Source organism: Pollicipes pollicipes, unplaced genomic scaffold (assembly GCF_011947565.3).
Source record: "Pollicipes pollicipes isolate AB1234 unplaced genomic scaffold, Ppol_2.1 Scaffold_7261;HRSCAF=8764_pilon_pilon_pilon, whole genome shotgun sequence".
In the NCBI taxonomy this organism is placed as follows: Eukaryota; Metazoa; Arthropoda; class Thecostraca; order Pollicipedomorpha; family Pollicipedidae; genus Pollicipes; species Pollicipes pollicipes.
The window spans coordinates 33,210,919-33,223,284 of record NW_023597054.1 but is presented as its reverse complement, the minus strand read 5'-3'; the positions used below and the strand labels follow the sequence as shown (position 1 = coordinate 33,223,284).

Below are 12,366 nucleotides of genomic sequence, written 5' to 3'. Positions count from 1 at the left end.
AAGACAAATTATCGGACACATATCCGGGATCAGCACCCGCGTTAAGTCGTGGTTGTCGCGTGAGCTCACCATTCGACTGTGAATCTCCGGCTCAACAGAAGAATTTTACGATGACAGCTTAACGTGCCGCATCTCTTGCACCGCCCTTCTACCTGGAGGGTAGGACCGGTGGTATTACGTGACCTTTACCGTATGCGCTGTTACCTGCTGGCTTTCATGCCAGCCAAAACCAAATAAGGAGGGCATAAATAAACTCGAAGCCTCCCCACCACCAGTACGTTAATTGGATTGCGGACATTCTAGCTTGCTAAGCTATTGGGACGAATTACAAAAGGGGGGGGGGACAAATATATTAGTCCATTGGGGGGTGAGGGCAAGATTGGTGAAACAACATTGGTACCGCCAAAATAAAAAGCAAGATATTAACAATGAAGAAACAAATTAACTTAATGCGGTCATATTGTCCATTCAGATGATTAAATCGTGTCTGGCTTTCATGCGTAATAGAGGAAGGATGATTAGACCATGACATTGATATATTTGAGTGCATTGTGTAAAAAAACTCGATTAGCATAGAAATCCTGCACTGGTACGGCTAGTCATGAGATGTCTCTAACGTACTAAACTCCTGAGTGCGTGATGTTTGATATGCGCTAATTTAAGTCACATGGTTCTGTCCTAGGTGTCTCTTCTCGGCAAACTCGGTTCCGTATATTTCAAAACATCAGTGCGGTGGTCCAAAAGTCTTTCCTTAATGGATGTCAGACATAATTATGCAGCAGATTTCTTAGTGCTGACATGATAGTTGGACTAGTGTAGGCCTCGCTGGCTGGCTGTCGTTCTCGTGAGTCAGAGAAAGATAAATATTGTCAGTCAAAAGCTTTTATTTTTAGTAACTTGCACTCACCAACACTGACACCTTACCACAATGTCCACGTGCACAACCAACAGCAGCCCTGCATCTTCGATTCCAGTGGGTGTATGAGCCTACATGGTCACCAACGCTGGGCCTTATATACTACGTACATCGGAGATGACATGGTCACAGGTTCCGTAAATGATGTGATAGTTAACCAATGAAAAGCGAGTACGACTTCGTGCGATGGTCGACTAAGCCAATCACACAGTAAGGCACCACCTTGCGATCTCGGAATTGTCTGATGCAACTGGCAGGCGGTGAGGCGCTGAGGACGCCTTTTTTTAAAAAAAGGTATCAAATCGCATTACGGAAGGCAGGCATAGTTCAAGTTTCGACGCAACAAATGGATTGTGGTGAGTGATTAAACCTGGGTTTGAACGGAGGCGAATTTAGTAACGGCGCATCTCCCACCCGGCCCCACGGCTGGTGCAGTTGCCCGCCACCCGACCGATGTTGAGCCACTCGGCCGGCAGATTTGTTCGTTTTTGTTGGGGGGATTTTGCTGAATTTCAGCCAAATGGCAATGTATGAACACCATTCACTTGACTGACCTGGTATGTGAACAGAACTGATCGCACAGCAACCTTCTTCTCTCACTCCGGTTCTGGTCAAACTTCACTACCACACCTTGGCAAGAATGGGCCGGCAATCAATCACTGCACCCCTCTGACCCGTCTGCTGCTGAGTGCGTGCGCTTGGATGAGGACTGCTTCACACAGCAGCTTTCTGCTGCGTTACGGCCTAAGGTTGCAGAAGTGACCTCAGAGAAATATGGCGCACTAGAGCCGAGGGTCTCTGTTCTTGTAATTGCACAGCGGCTCTAGTGCTGTTAAGTGTAACGCTAACCATGACATAGACATATCTTAATGTGATGGCACCTTTGCTACAACGGCTCTTGGTGCTAATCGTGATGGTGTGGAAGGCCCGGGTGACACGATTTGTCTGAATTTTGTTCTAAGGCAGTTTATCTCTACATCTTGCCCGTAATAACGTTAAGCTGAAAGAAAGTAACACCAAAATGCATAAGCTAAATGGAAAAGGCAGACAACGTTGTCCGTCAGTGAAACATTTACGCGGCTGTGGCTAGATAGGTTCCAAAGCGTGTACACCGCGCAGTGCGAGAGCTGTGGTATCATGAGGCTCTCAAGTGCGACTCGTGTGTGTATTGTGTAACATGACAGGCGCTCCCGTACGACATTTGAGGATCACACTCACGCTGTGCGCTAGCTTCCATATGACACGACATGCACGCCTGTATCGCCAGAATAAAGATATGGCTTTGATTTTCCCATCATTGAGACAATAACCAAAGTGCGAGGAACACTTCGAAGGGAACTGGAAGCAATGCTGCTCAAAACGTGGGATGAGACACGATGGCGAGGCAAATCTAATAAAAGCATTCCAAGAATATACTTACCGTCGAGCTGACGTCTTTGTGCACAAGCAATAGGAAGCCGATCCTGACGGGAATCAAGTCACGCTCTGGTGCGCTGAGAACTGGCGGGAAATGAAAGAGAAAGATGTTACGAAGAATTGTCAATAATTTGCAATGTCCTTATTTCAGTACGAGAGGAAACGGAAACAAAAGCAATTAAACGCACGTCAAACAGTGTGAACCCTTACTATAATATGATCATCCGTGCATTTAACAGGTACGCACTAGAATCCGAAAGAAGGGATTTCCAAGGGAAATTTCAGACCTGGATCCCTAGGACTTAAATCCCATTTTTTGCGATTTTGGATTTGGTTTCAATACTTCTCGAAGGACATTCCTGATCGTATACATTTAAAAACAGTGTTAGCGGATCCTGTGGGATCCTGAATTTTGTTTTAATTTGTGTGGAAAGATCTTTTAAGATATTGGTATTTTAATGAATTGTTAACATTATCATATAAATCCAGTACAGTTTAAACGTTGAGCAATCTGCTGAAACATGTGATCTGTTTTTAATTCAGTCAAGGGATCTCACGAAATCTGATATTTTTTTGTGGGATCCAGGCACATGTATGAACTGTTCAACCTTCACACTGAGGGGAGAGACAGGTATTGGCTCAAATGGCCATTTCGGAAGCAGGCAAAAACGGCTTCAACTTCAATTGGCAACGGCAAACCAGCAATTTTCGGTATCATCTTTCATAACAATATCGCTCATGACTTGATTTATGTCTAAGCTATGCATCAGCTGGAGTTTTCCGCGAAATCACTATGAAACACCATTTCCCCACCGCCTAACGTCCCCCACAGCCGCACAAACAATACCCGAACGGCACCAGGACTCAATAGTGCCTCCTCTACATGCCGGTTCAGTGACCTCAGGCAATCGCATGGGCTCTGCATTGTTGCTCAGCATGTATCCGCCAGTGCTGACCCATCCGTTGAGACGGATCTCAGCGTCCCCGTCATCATCGTTATCGTTCTGTCGGCGTGCGATTCCATGATCGCGCAAACCTATCGCACGGGCCCGGGTGGCCGGTTGAACACCCTTGCTCAGGTGTGGGGCTGGATCCATAAAACTAAGGTAGCTAAAGACATCAAATTCACAGACTGGGTTAGTCTGTATGTGAACCCAATTGTGGTCATGTTTTCATGTTCTTTGGTTATAGCCTTTGAGTGATACAAGGTCAATGAGGTTTAACTTCAGGTTGGTGGCCAAAGTACCCCAGATCTCCTTATGCAACAGCCTTGAGCCTAGTCACCTGTTCTAAGCAGAAGGTCGCTGGTGTTCATTTTAGGTGAGTGACTTAGGTTTATCTTTATAATGTTGTAGTAACCAAAACCTGTCAAGATTGCTCTAATTTTGCATTTGAATAAATGTCAAGAATTACGCTGTGTGGCATGTTTCTTGAAGGGAATGTTTCACAATTGAAAATATTAAAGCCAGCATTAGATAACGTGAAACAAACTCATTTTTAACTATTGGCAAGCTTTTTAAGTCGGAAATACAGCTCTAGACAGCACAGTTCTCCCTTCAGGAAAGATGCTCCTGAATGCGTCATGGTTTGATTACGTAATAGTACCTTGCACAACATTGATCGAGAATCGATTAACGGCCGTTGTATCTGGAAATCACGCTTACAAACGCCAGATGTGAGTGCTTTGATACTCATATTTTCCTGGGTCTAATCGTCGCTTAAGTTGTGGAATGGCAGGATTTGAATGACGTTATTGTGACGTCATGAATGCCAAGGTGACTTTCAAGTGCTCTTCCCGATAAACCTTTTCCCATTTTCATGGGCGTGTAGCTTAGAAACTAGAGGGGCTTAGATCTTAAGAAGAGCAAGATTGTGAACTACACCGAAAGGTCTTTTAGATGGCTATTTCAGTTTAAAAAACACAAGTGTAAACGCCTTCTTTTTTGCAAGATTTTTGTTGCAGTCCCTGTTATTAACAAATTTAAAGTGGGAGCACCAGAAGTTATCCCATATGGGAGACTCTGAAGGAAAAAAGCAAGTTGTTTTGATCTAGGTTTAACCTTCATATGTGGCCGTAGGCCACTGCAGTTTATTTTATTCCTAAATTAAAGCGTTTTATTTTCTATAAAGATAACCACCTCAGAGATGTATGGCTTCGTTAACACTATATCGCAAGAGATCAAAGTATTCCGTAAAACTCGCCTTCGCTGACAGTCACGGCCTGATTTTGATCTACCATGGATCAGTGATTTTACAAGGCACATGTAAGTTGTTTATGTTGAAAGATCCTCCATTCGATTGTCTACATCTTGGCAAAGTTTGCAGCGGCTGCACCACGCCGTTTGGAAATTGTTATGTAAAACCCTTCGGCAAAGGTGAAGGATTTATCCCACCCGGAAGTGTGTTTATGGTCCTCCAAAACTCAGCCCTGAGACCTATGACATACGCAGGCGGCGGAGCGGAGCACGGAGGAAAAACCCAGATCAAGGAGTCTCCACATCTGTGCTGGACGGCCAAAATCGGACACAGAAGGCTTCTCTTTTTGTCAATTTCTTTTTTCGTGCCCTCTGCTACCCACTACTCTGGAAGACTTTAAGCAACGCTTACATCTAAACCTAGTCTTTTGGATCTAATCTTCTCTATATGAAGTGTCAGCAGTAACATGGTGTGACATTTCTTGGAGAAACAGCCCAACATTCCGCAAACATCTGGCCTGCACAACTATCCATACTTTTCCCATTATATGTACCACACTCCCCGTTCCATATATCGCACGGGTATTCATGGATTCTCCCTTAAAGTCCTGTAGTCCACAACCACCCGTTATTCATTCCAAATCAATTTCACCAACACGTCACCAGCACGTTTGCTTTTTTACAGTATGTAAGCTCTGATTTCGTGAAATGTTTCAGGAAACCATCAGCCCGCCCCAATAACTCAGCTGGTTTCAGCGTCCGCCCTCTGATTCACGCAACCGTAGCGGGTTAGGTTTGAGTCACTTAATGCACTTGCCGCTTGCCGCTGACTGGGATGTCTTGCAGCACGTGTCAGCAGTCGCGCTTAAGTTCTGGTAACGCTAGAGGGTAGGACAGACTGTGTTATAACGCTACCGCATGCCCGGATGTCCCCTATCGGCCGGTGGGATCAGCGCTCACGCGACAAGCACTGTTTAGATCGAATACTGAACCCAACACTATATATAATCGAGGGTTCAACTAAATTAAACATCAAAATCAAGCTAAAATTAAGCTTGCATCTAAGCTTGCTGTTTTGCCTTAATAAATGCAACTACAAATAATGTGTATAGAGCTCCTACGGACGAAAAAAGAGCAAGCAGTAAGATTGCGTGGCACTGACTTGAAGCATCTTCCTAACCACGGCTGTCACTCTCGAAGATCGGTTGGGGCTCAGCCGATAAGGACCTTACATTCCCCCCCCCCCCCCAACCAAAGACTGATTTTTTCTCGATTTCCGCCGATTCAATTTGCGTGCCCGAAATTAATATATAATTGCTATTTTCAATATTTCATAGATTCAAATTGTTTTACGGAGTGGTTGAGATGAGGTTGGATTTCCGGTTGAACATCACGGTTGGAAAAGTTGTCTACCTCGTCTTGTGGGCTAGTACGCATAGCAAGATGTTGGGCAGATGGTTACCGGCCGTCGTCAAGCGTCAATTGATCCTGCAAATGACGGACTGATTTTTGTTTTTCAAGCATGTATGTTTCACAACCTCGAAAAGTCTCGAGGTTGGTAAAATGGATGACAGGGCGGAGACGCACGTTTTTGTGAAGAAAACTCGTGGTTGCAGAGAAAATTCATCATGACGATACCGAAAACAATAGTTCAAAATCGCATAACGTCAAAGCAAACACGAGTGGCAGCAGGGGGGGGGGGGGTGTTTTTAAGCTAGATTCATAATCCAAGCATTGGTTGAAGCCGAAATCGAAACCAGCTGCTAAAAATGCCACGAGGCCAAAGCCAATAGTGGAAATGTCACAAGTCAAACCCGAAGCTTCTGAAGAAAACTACGGCTTGGCGAAGCCGAAGCTGAAGCGGTCTTCTTCCCCATGATTGCCTTAACCAGATAGCCGAGCAACTCCTGACATTTCACGTGGCATGTGAGTGTCCATCATAATGGAATGAGGGTCCACAGGACCGAGTATTCGATCGCTGCTGTTTTAGATCAAACCACTTTATTATCGCCTGGCTGTCAGGAAAATATAAAAACACTTCAGGGTGGAAAGGAGGCCTCTGTCAACAAAAAAACAAAGCTGAGGTAATCCTTCGAAACTGAACTGCGGCAAATGATACGGAGTTTGAGATATGAAAAAGCTTGGCGCATTGTACAATCGTAACGTTACGATTATCGCAGATCCCAACTCAAGAAAGTACCGTCGTGAAGGCGTTATATGTGAATGAAAAATCCAATCGTCGTGAAAGCGTGATACTTGAAGTGCAGGGACTCTACAAAACAAGGATAGCCGCCCCAGATCCCAGGGGATGCGCGGGCATCCGGTGCACCTGCCTGGCTACGGGTCTGTGGGGGTTCTACAAAACAAGGATGGGGGGCCGCCCCAGATCCCAGGGGGTGCGTGGGCACCCAATGCACCTGCCTGGCTACGGGTCTGTGCTTCATGTAGCAACAGTTGCGGATCAGGATGCCCCGTTTTGGAAAAACGAGGCCCTTTGCTGGCTTTGGAGACCACTTTGAGAATTGAAATGGTCTTGTCCTTATCAGCATCTGGGAGACCCTCTGACGAAGAGCCAGATGCGCCAGAACGTTGTTTCTGCCACAGGAAGCCCTGTTTCCGGATAGGGAGGCTCTCTGATGGATAAAAAAGATTTGACTGCGTAAATCGAAGGGCCCGATTCTAAGTCCCAAGGATTGACATTTCTGAACATGGAAATTGTTACGTGCAACAATGTGATACAGGGGCAGATGACCTCCGTGCCACCTCTCCCATCCCCTTAAATCTAAAACTGTCTAGGAGACCCCCATGAGGAGACCTCGTGTCGTCCAGGCGACTTCCTGGAAAATCTTGCCCCCTTGCTCAGAATCCATGGCGCCGCTGTTGGTAACAGAACACCGCAACACTTACTGAGGGGCCGACTGGGAGCTCACAGAACAATGCCGACTTACGTTGCGGTCTGGAAAAGGAGACGCGACTCTACCGCTTTGTAACAGGACCAAGGAACGCTGGCCATCCGGCCGGCCCGCAGGGGGCGACACTGGGGGAGAGGGGGAGGGGCACAGGCCGAGTCAAGGACGGATGGCCTGCCAAACGTCGCTGGGCGGGATATGCGCAGAGAGCACGCCAATTTGCAGACCATGAGAAATAGGGACTGAAGTGTTCAGCTGCACCTGCGGTTACACCCAGCGCTGGGGTGCTTGTGTTGTAGGTCCGAAGCATCATGGTGGCGTTGTGTATGTTAGTCTGAAGTCCTAAATGCGTGAGGTGGCAGTCGGGTTCCCGCGTGCGAGCCCAGACCAATCCGCTTCTCGGCCAGCACATGTATGCAGGTGTTTGCTCACGGTGCTGCATGTCCGGTCACGTATGACTGATTCAGAGACGCAACTCTTTAAGTAGCTCACCGGGCACATCTAGCCCGGCAAGAACCGCGCGCTCTTCACCGGACTGTGCGCTAGACTTGGCGAGCATTTGCTGGTTAAAAAATTATAAAAAGAAAAAGATCAACGGTGACTGCTAGCACTTAGGTTTTAAAACCTGCCGCTCCTTTAAACTCCCTCCCTCTCTTCCAACTACTCTTAAAGGAAGTCTTCCACATTCGTGTGGGGTTTTCAGCAGAAACCGCCATTTTGAAGATCATTCGGTGCAGTTAACAGTCATCTCCTGCCTAAGCCATAAAACCCTCTGGTGTCTTAGCTACACTCCCGTAAGGATGCACAGTCTTTTGCGTGTACACTATTTGAAGAACGTTTAGGCATGCATTACGCTATAACGACGCCATTCAAATCCTGCCACCCCACAGGCCAGGCGGCGTTTAGGACCAGGGAGAATATGATCGTTCAACCGTTCAGATCTGGCGTCCGTGAGCACGATTTTCAAATACCGTGGACACCAATTGGTTTTCAAACAATGCTGAGCAATCCGTATAAGTTTCAATCACGAAACACACTTTGTGCATCATGACATAAAAGCTGGACATGGTTTCCCCACTTGTAGGTTTTACGAAAATAAGACTCGCAATGTTATAATTGAATAAATCGCCGTAAATAAGAGTGTGAATGCACGTAACATCTTAAACTCGCGAATACATATGCAAGAACACCACGAAAAAGGACCAAAACACTAGCTCATCATGATATTTAACTCAGCGAACGTTCCACCCCGCACAGCCATCTCTCCACAAGTTTGCCACAGCACAAGCAGGTGACAATTTTGCCCGGCTGGTTTAGCCGTATCTCAACGTTATACAAACGCTCCATGACGCAAGGGGTGTCACCGACTCACTTTCCAAAATCGGTAGGGATGGGGATGCGGGGAGGGTACGGTGGGGGGGGGGGGGCTCAGCCGGAAAGGTTTACCCAACCACACCCCAAAACCTGAATTCTCTTCGGTTTTCGTCACTCGAATTTGTGTCCTCAAAGTTAAATGTGAAAACAAGCTTTTTAAAAAAATCATAGGTTCAAAATTGTTTTTCTGCGTAGGAATGACTTCTTTTCTAGGTAATCTAACCTGCCTTCTTGTAAAAATTATAAAATGGGTTGTAGCTCACAGAAAAAGATCTAAGAAAATCTTAGAAGGGGACTACTGATGGCCACCGTTGTTGCTAATCGTGTTGTATAATCACCACTGTCGTGATTATGCAACAAATACGTCTGCCACCGTTTGGAAAAAAGTGCGTTTGCTCTTATCTGAGCCACCCTGTACTTTTGAAGGCTGCTGCAAATTGCAGTCAATTATTATTTATCCCAATCTGGGCGTAATCATTTGAAAAAACCATGTTAAACAGTTACAGACAGAGTTAACATATGGAGGAATTAGCATGACAAAAACATTAGGTACCCTCAGGATGTCATCTGGCACAAAATTAGCATGATACTAACAGTAACGTGTGAAGGTATCTACTAACTAGCATACGAACAATTAGATAGTTGTACTGTATTTATTTGGCTCAGCAGTCTTCCTTTGCTTGATATGCATTTAAGGGGCTCAGAGGAGCATTGCGGGGTGGGTCCAAGTTAGTATTGGGGGGGGGGGGGCGGACCTCCCGAAAGTATGTAAAGCAACGCCCCTGCATGACGTGATCAAACATAGACGTACTGAGGAGCATGTTCAGCATATCAGTGAGCTTATTTCATTATGTCTGATGATTGCTTCAGTATCTTCAAATGTGAAACGTTTGCTTGAAGCTTCCTCGCATCACGATTCACCGATAGGTACGTTATTCGGATCGGGTCATTTGTCTATATGTCATGGACTGCCAATGGTATACTTGAAGAATGGTCTCAAAAATAATTGAGACTGTAACTGGATGACAGTGGCTCGGAGAGCTCAAAACATCAAACAGATGTGGTATGGTTCAAATCCCCTTATGTGCCTATATTTACAAACAGGTACGAGGGTTTATATGTGATATTTCCTGGGTTATTCAGCCATGGAGTGGCCCAGCAGTAAACTGACTCTGTGTGTAGCGTGTCAGGTTGTGACGCGGTCCCGGCATTGGCAGCGCCTCGTAGTCGAAGCCGGCCTGGCCCGGTCGGCCCGACTGAGGTGGCAGGCACATGCCGCCACCGTCGAACAGGAACGCGCAGAGCACGGTCATCAGCTGGTCGCGGCAGTGTCGGGACGCCCTGCCGACAGCCAGGTCAGGTCGTCAGGTCATCAGCACTCAGCAGATATCTACGATTGATGTGGGTGCCTCGGTCGGGCTTCGCTCCTAAGATACGGAAACATAGCAGAGCCGCTCGTCGTGACCTGTAAGTCGATCGTAAGTAAGGTTGGAGGGGGGTGGGGTTGGGGGAAACGTCATTCTCATAACGGAAGACCGCGAGTTCCGAGAGGGCATTTAATTTTGGTGAACAAGCAGCCTGAGGCGGTATGCCGTACTCTGTCACGCGCTAGCAGCCAAACTGAGTCCTGGCTTAATGTTGCGCAAGGCGCAGTGTTATCACCGCCCGGGTGTAAGCTTCGATTTTTGAGCTCAAGGTTACATCACAATAAATCTTAGAAGTGACATTAAATCAGCCTGAAAACCACTACACTGGAAACAAAAAATATTGACGTTAGTCAGAGATAATGTGAAGGTCGCCAACGCGCGTCCGGGTGGCCTGTTAAATACCCTTCGCGCAGGTAGGGAGGGATTTTGACATGCGATCTCAAGACATAAATAGGCTGGAGACACCAAATTCCTAAAGTGTGATAACCTGCATGCAAACTCACTTGTGTCAAGATCTTGGTATGTAGGTCGTGACCTTCAGGTCAAATTAGGCCAAACAACGTCAAACCCTAGATTGGATTCGAAAGTGCCCCCAGGCTTCTTATGCAATCGCCGTGAAGCTAGAGCCCCGTTCTAAGCAAAAGGTCATTGGTGCTCATTAAAGGTCATCGGCCTTATCTGACATTTGTGAGGTCATAGTCGCCAAAATTATGCAAGTCTGCTTTGATTTTTGCATATGAACAAACGTCAAAGGTTACGCTAGGCGGTATGTTCCTAAAAACAAAATGCATACCTTTGTCATTTTCCGTCAGTGGCCTATTCTGACCTTTCAGAATTAATGAGAGATACATGATGGGACCCCTGATGCTAACAAATTTAGAATGAACACCAGAAATTATCCCCATACAACAAGGTTTGGGAGAAAATATTAGGTTGGTTTTGACTTTGGTCTGACCTTTATACCTGACCCTAGGCCAAACACTTGCTGCATCAGATTGAACGATTCCCTAAAAGTTGTCTTCGCTGAATCCATGGCCTGACTTTGAACTGCTATAAGTCGGCGACCATACGAGGTACATGTAAGCTTGTGTTACCAAAAAATCCGCCATTTCGATTTCCACAGCTTTGTGACCCGTTTGAAAATCGTTCTGGAAAGTTTGGGGGTCAGATTGACCCCTCTTCCCACCCCAGCGCGTGATAAAAACAAGCGCACAAAAGGTTGGGTGTTGAAAAAAACCATTGGACCTCTTAAAGTGCACTAATGTTGTAGCCTATGCAAACGAAAAATGATTCAGGGAAAGGGCGCTGGGAAATGAGGAAGACTTTCGATTACCTAAACAGCCTTTTGGAGGTGGATTCTCTGGTATGAACCAACACTCTACGACTGGAATGTTTTACCTTGAACCAGCGTTACTTACCGGACATCTGCAATGATGCAAGATGGAGAAACGTTACCTGAACTCTTTTGACCTGGCACGTCCGGTTACCTGCACGATAATACTAAAAATGAGCTAACTGTGGTCTAGCAAATAGGGGGCAAAATCGGCAAAGCGACTCCTTCCAACTGCCCCCTCGCGGAGAAACGGCAAGGCCAGTGACCTGACGCGGCGAACCTGCCAACGCACTGGTTACACTGGACCACTCCCCTTCCTATAATCGAATGCAGCTGTTGTATCGAGACAATTTAATGACAATCATCGACGGCACTAGTCAATATCACCCTGATCACACGCATCCGGGTGGCCGGCTAGATACCCTTCGCTCAGGTGGGAGATCAATTTGACACCCCCTGAGATCTCGGGAACTAAGAGAGCTAGATACACCAAATTAACAGGGTGTCTTGACCTGCACGTGGGCTCACTCAGGTTAAGGTTTGAGGTTCCTAGGTCATGACTTTTGGATCAAATAAGGTCCTACAAGGTTCGTGCCTCCAGAATCTAGCTAACTGTTCTAAACACAATGTCACATGCTCATTTAAGGTCAGTGACTTTGTTTCACCTTTTGAAGGTCATGATGATAAGAATCATACAAGACTGCCCTGAGTTTGACATTTGAATAAGAAACAAAGACTACGTTAGGCGGTATGTCTCTAAAAACAAAATGTTGACCAGGGTCATCTTAGGTCAATG

At 46.2% G+C, this 12,366-nt stretch overlaps 1 protein-coding gene across 1 annotated transcript in view; it reads right to left on the bottom strand.

The window, feature by feature from the left end:
* LOC119111317 (uncharacterized) overlaps positions 1-12,366 on the bottom strand; it is a 75,406-nt gene that overhangs the window by 22,642 nt on the left and 40,398 nt on the right. The window contains exons 6-7 of the mRNA XM_037235131.1: positions 9,982-10,151; positions 2,337-2,416 (exon numbers count right to left, since the gene is read on the bottom strand). Coding sequence (XP_037091026.1) covers positions 2,337-2,416; positions 9,982-10,151 — 250 coding nt within the window. The remainder of the gene's footprint in view (positions 1-2,336; positions 2,417-9,981; positions 10,152-12,366) is intronic.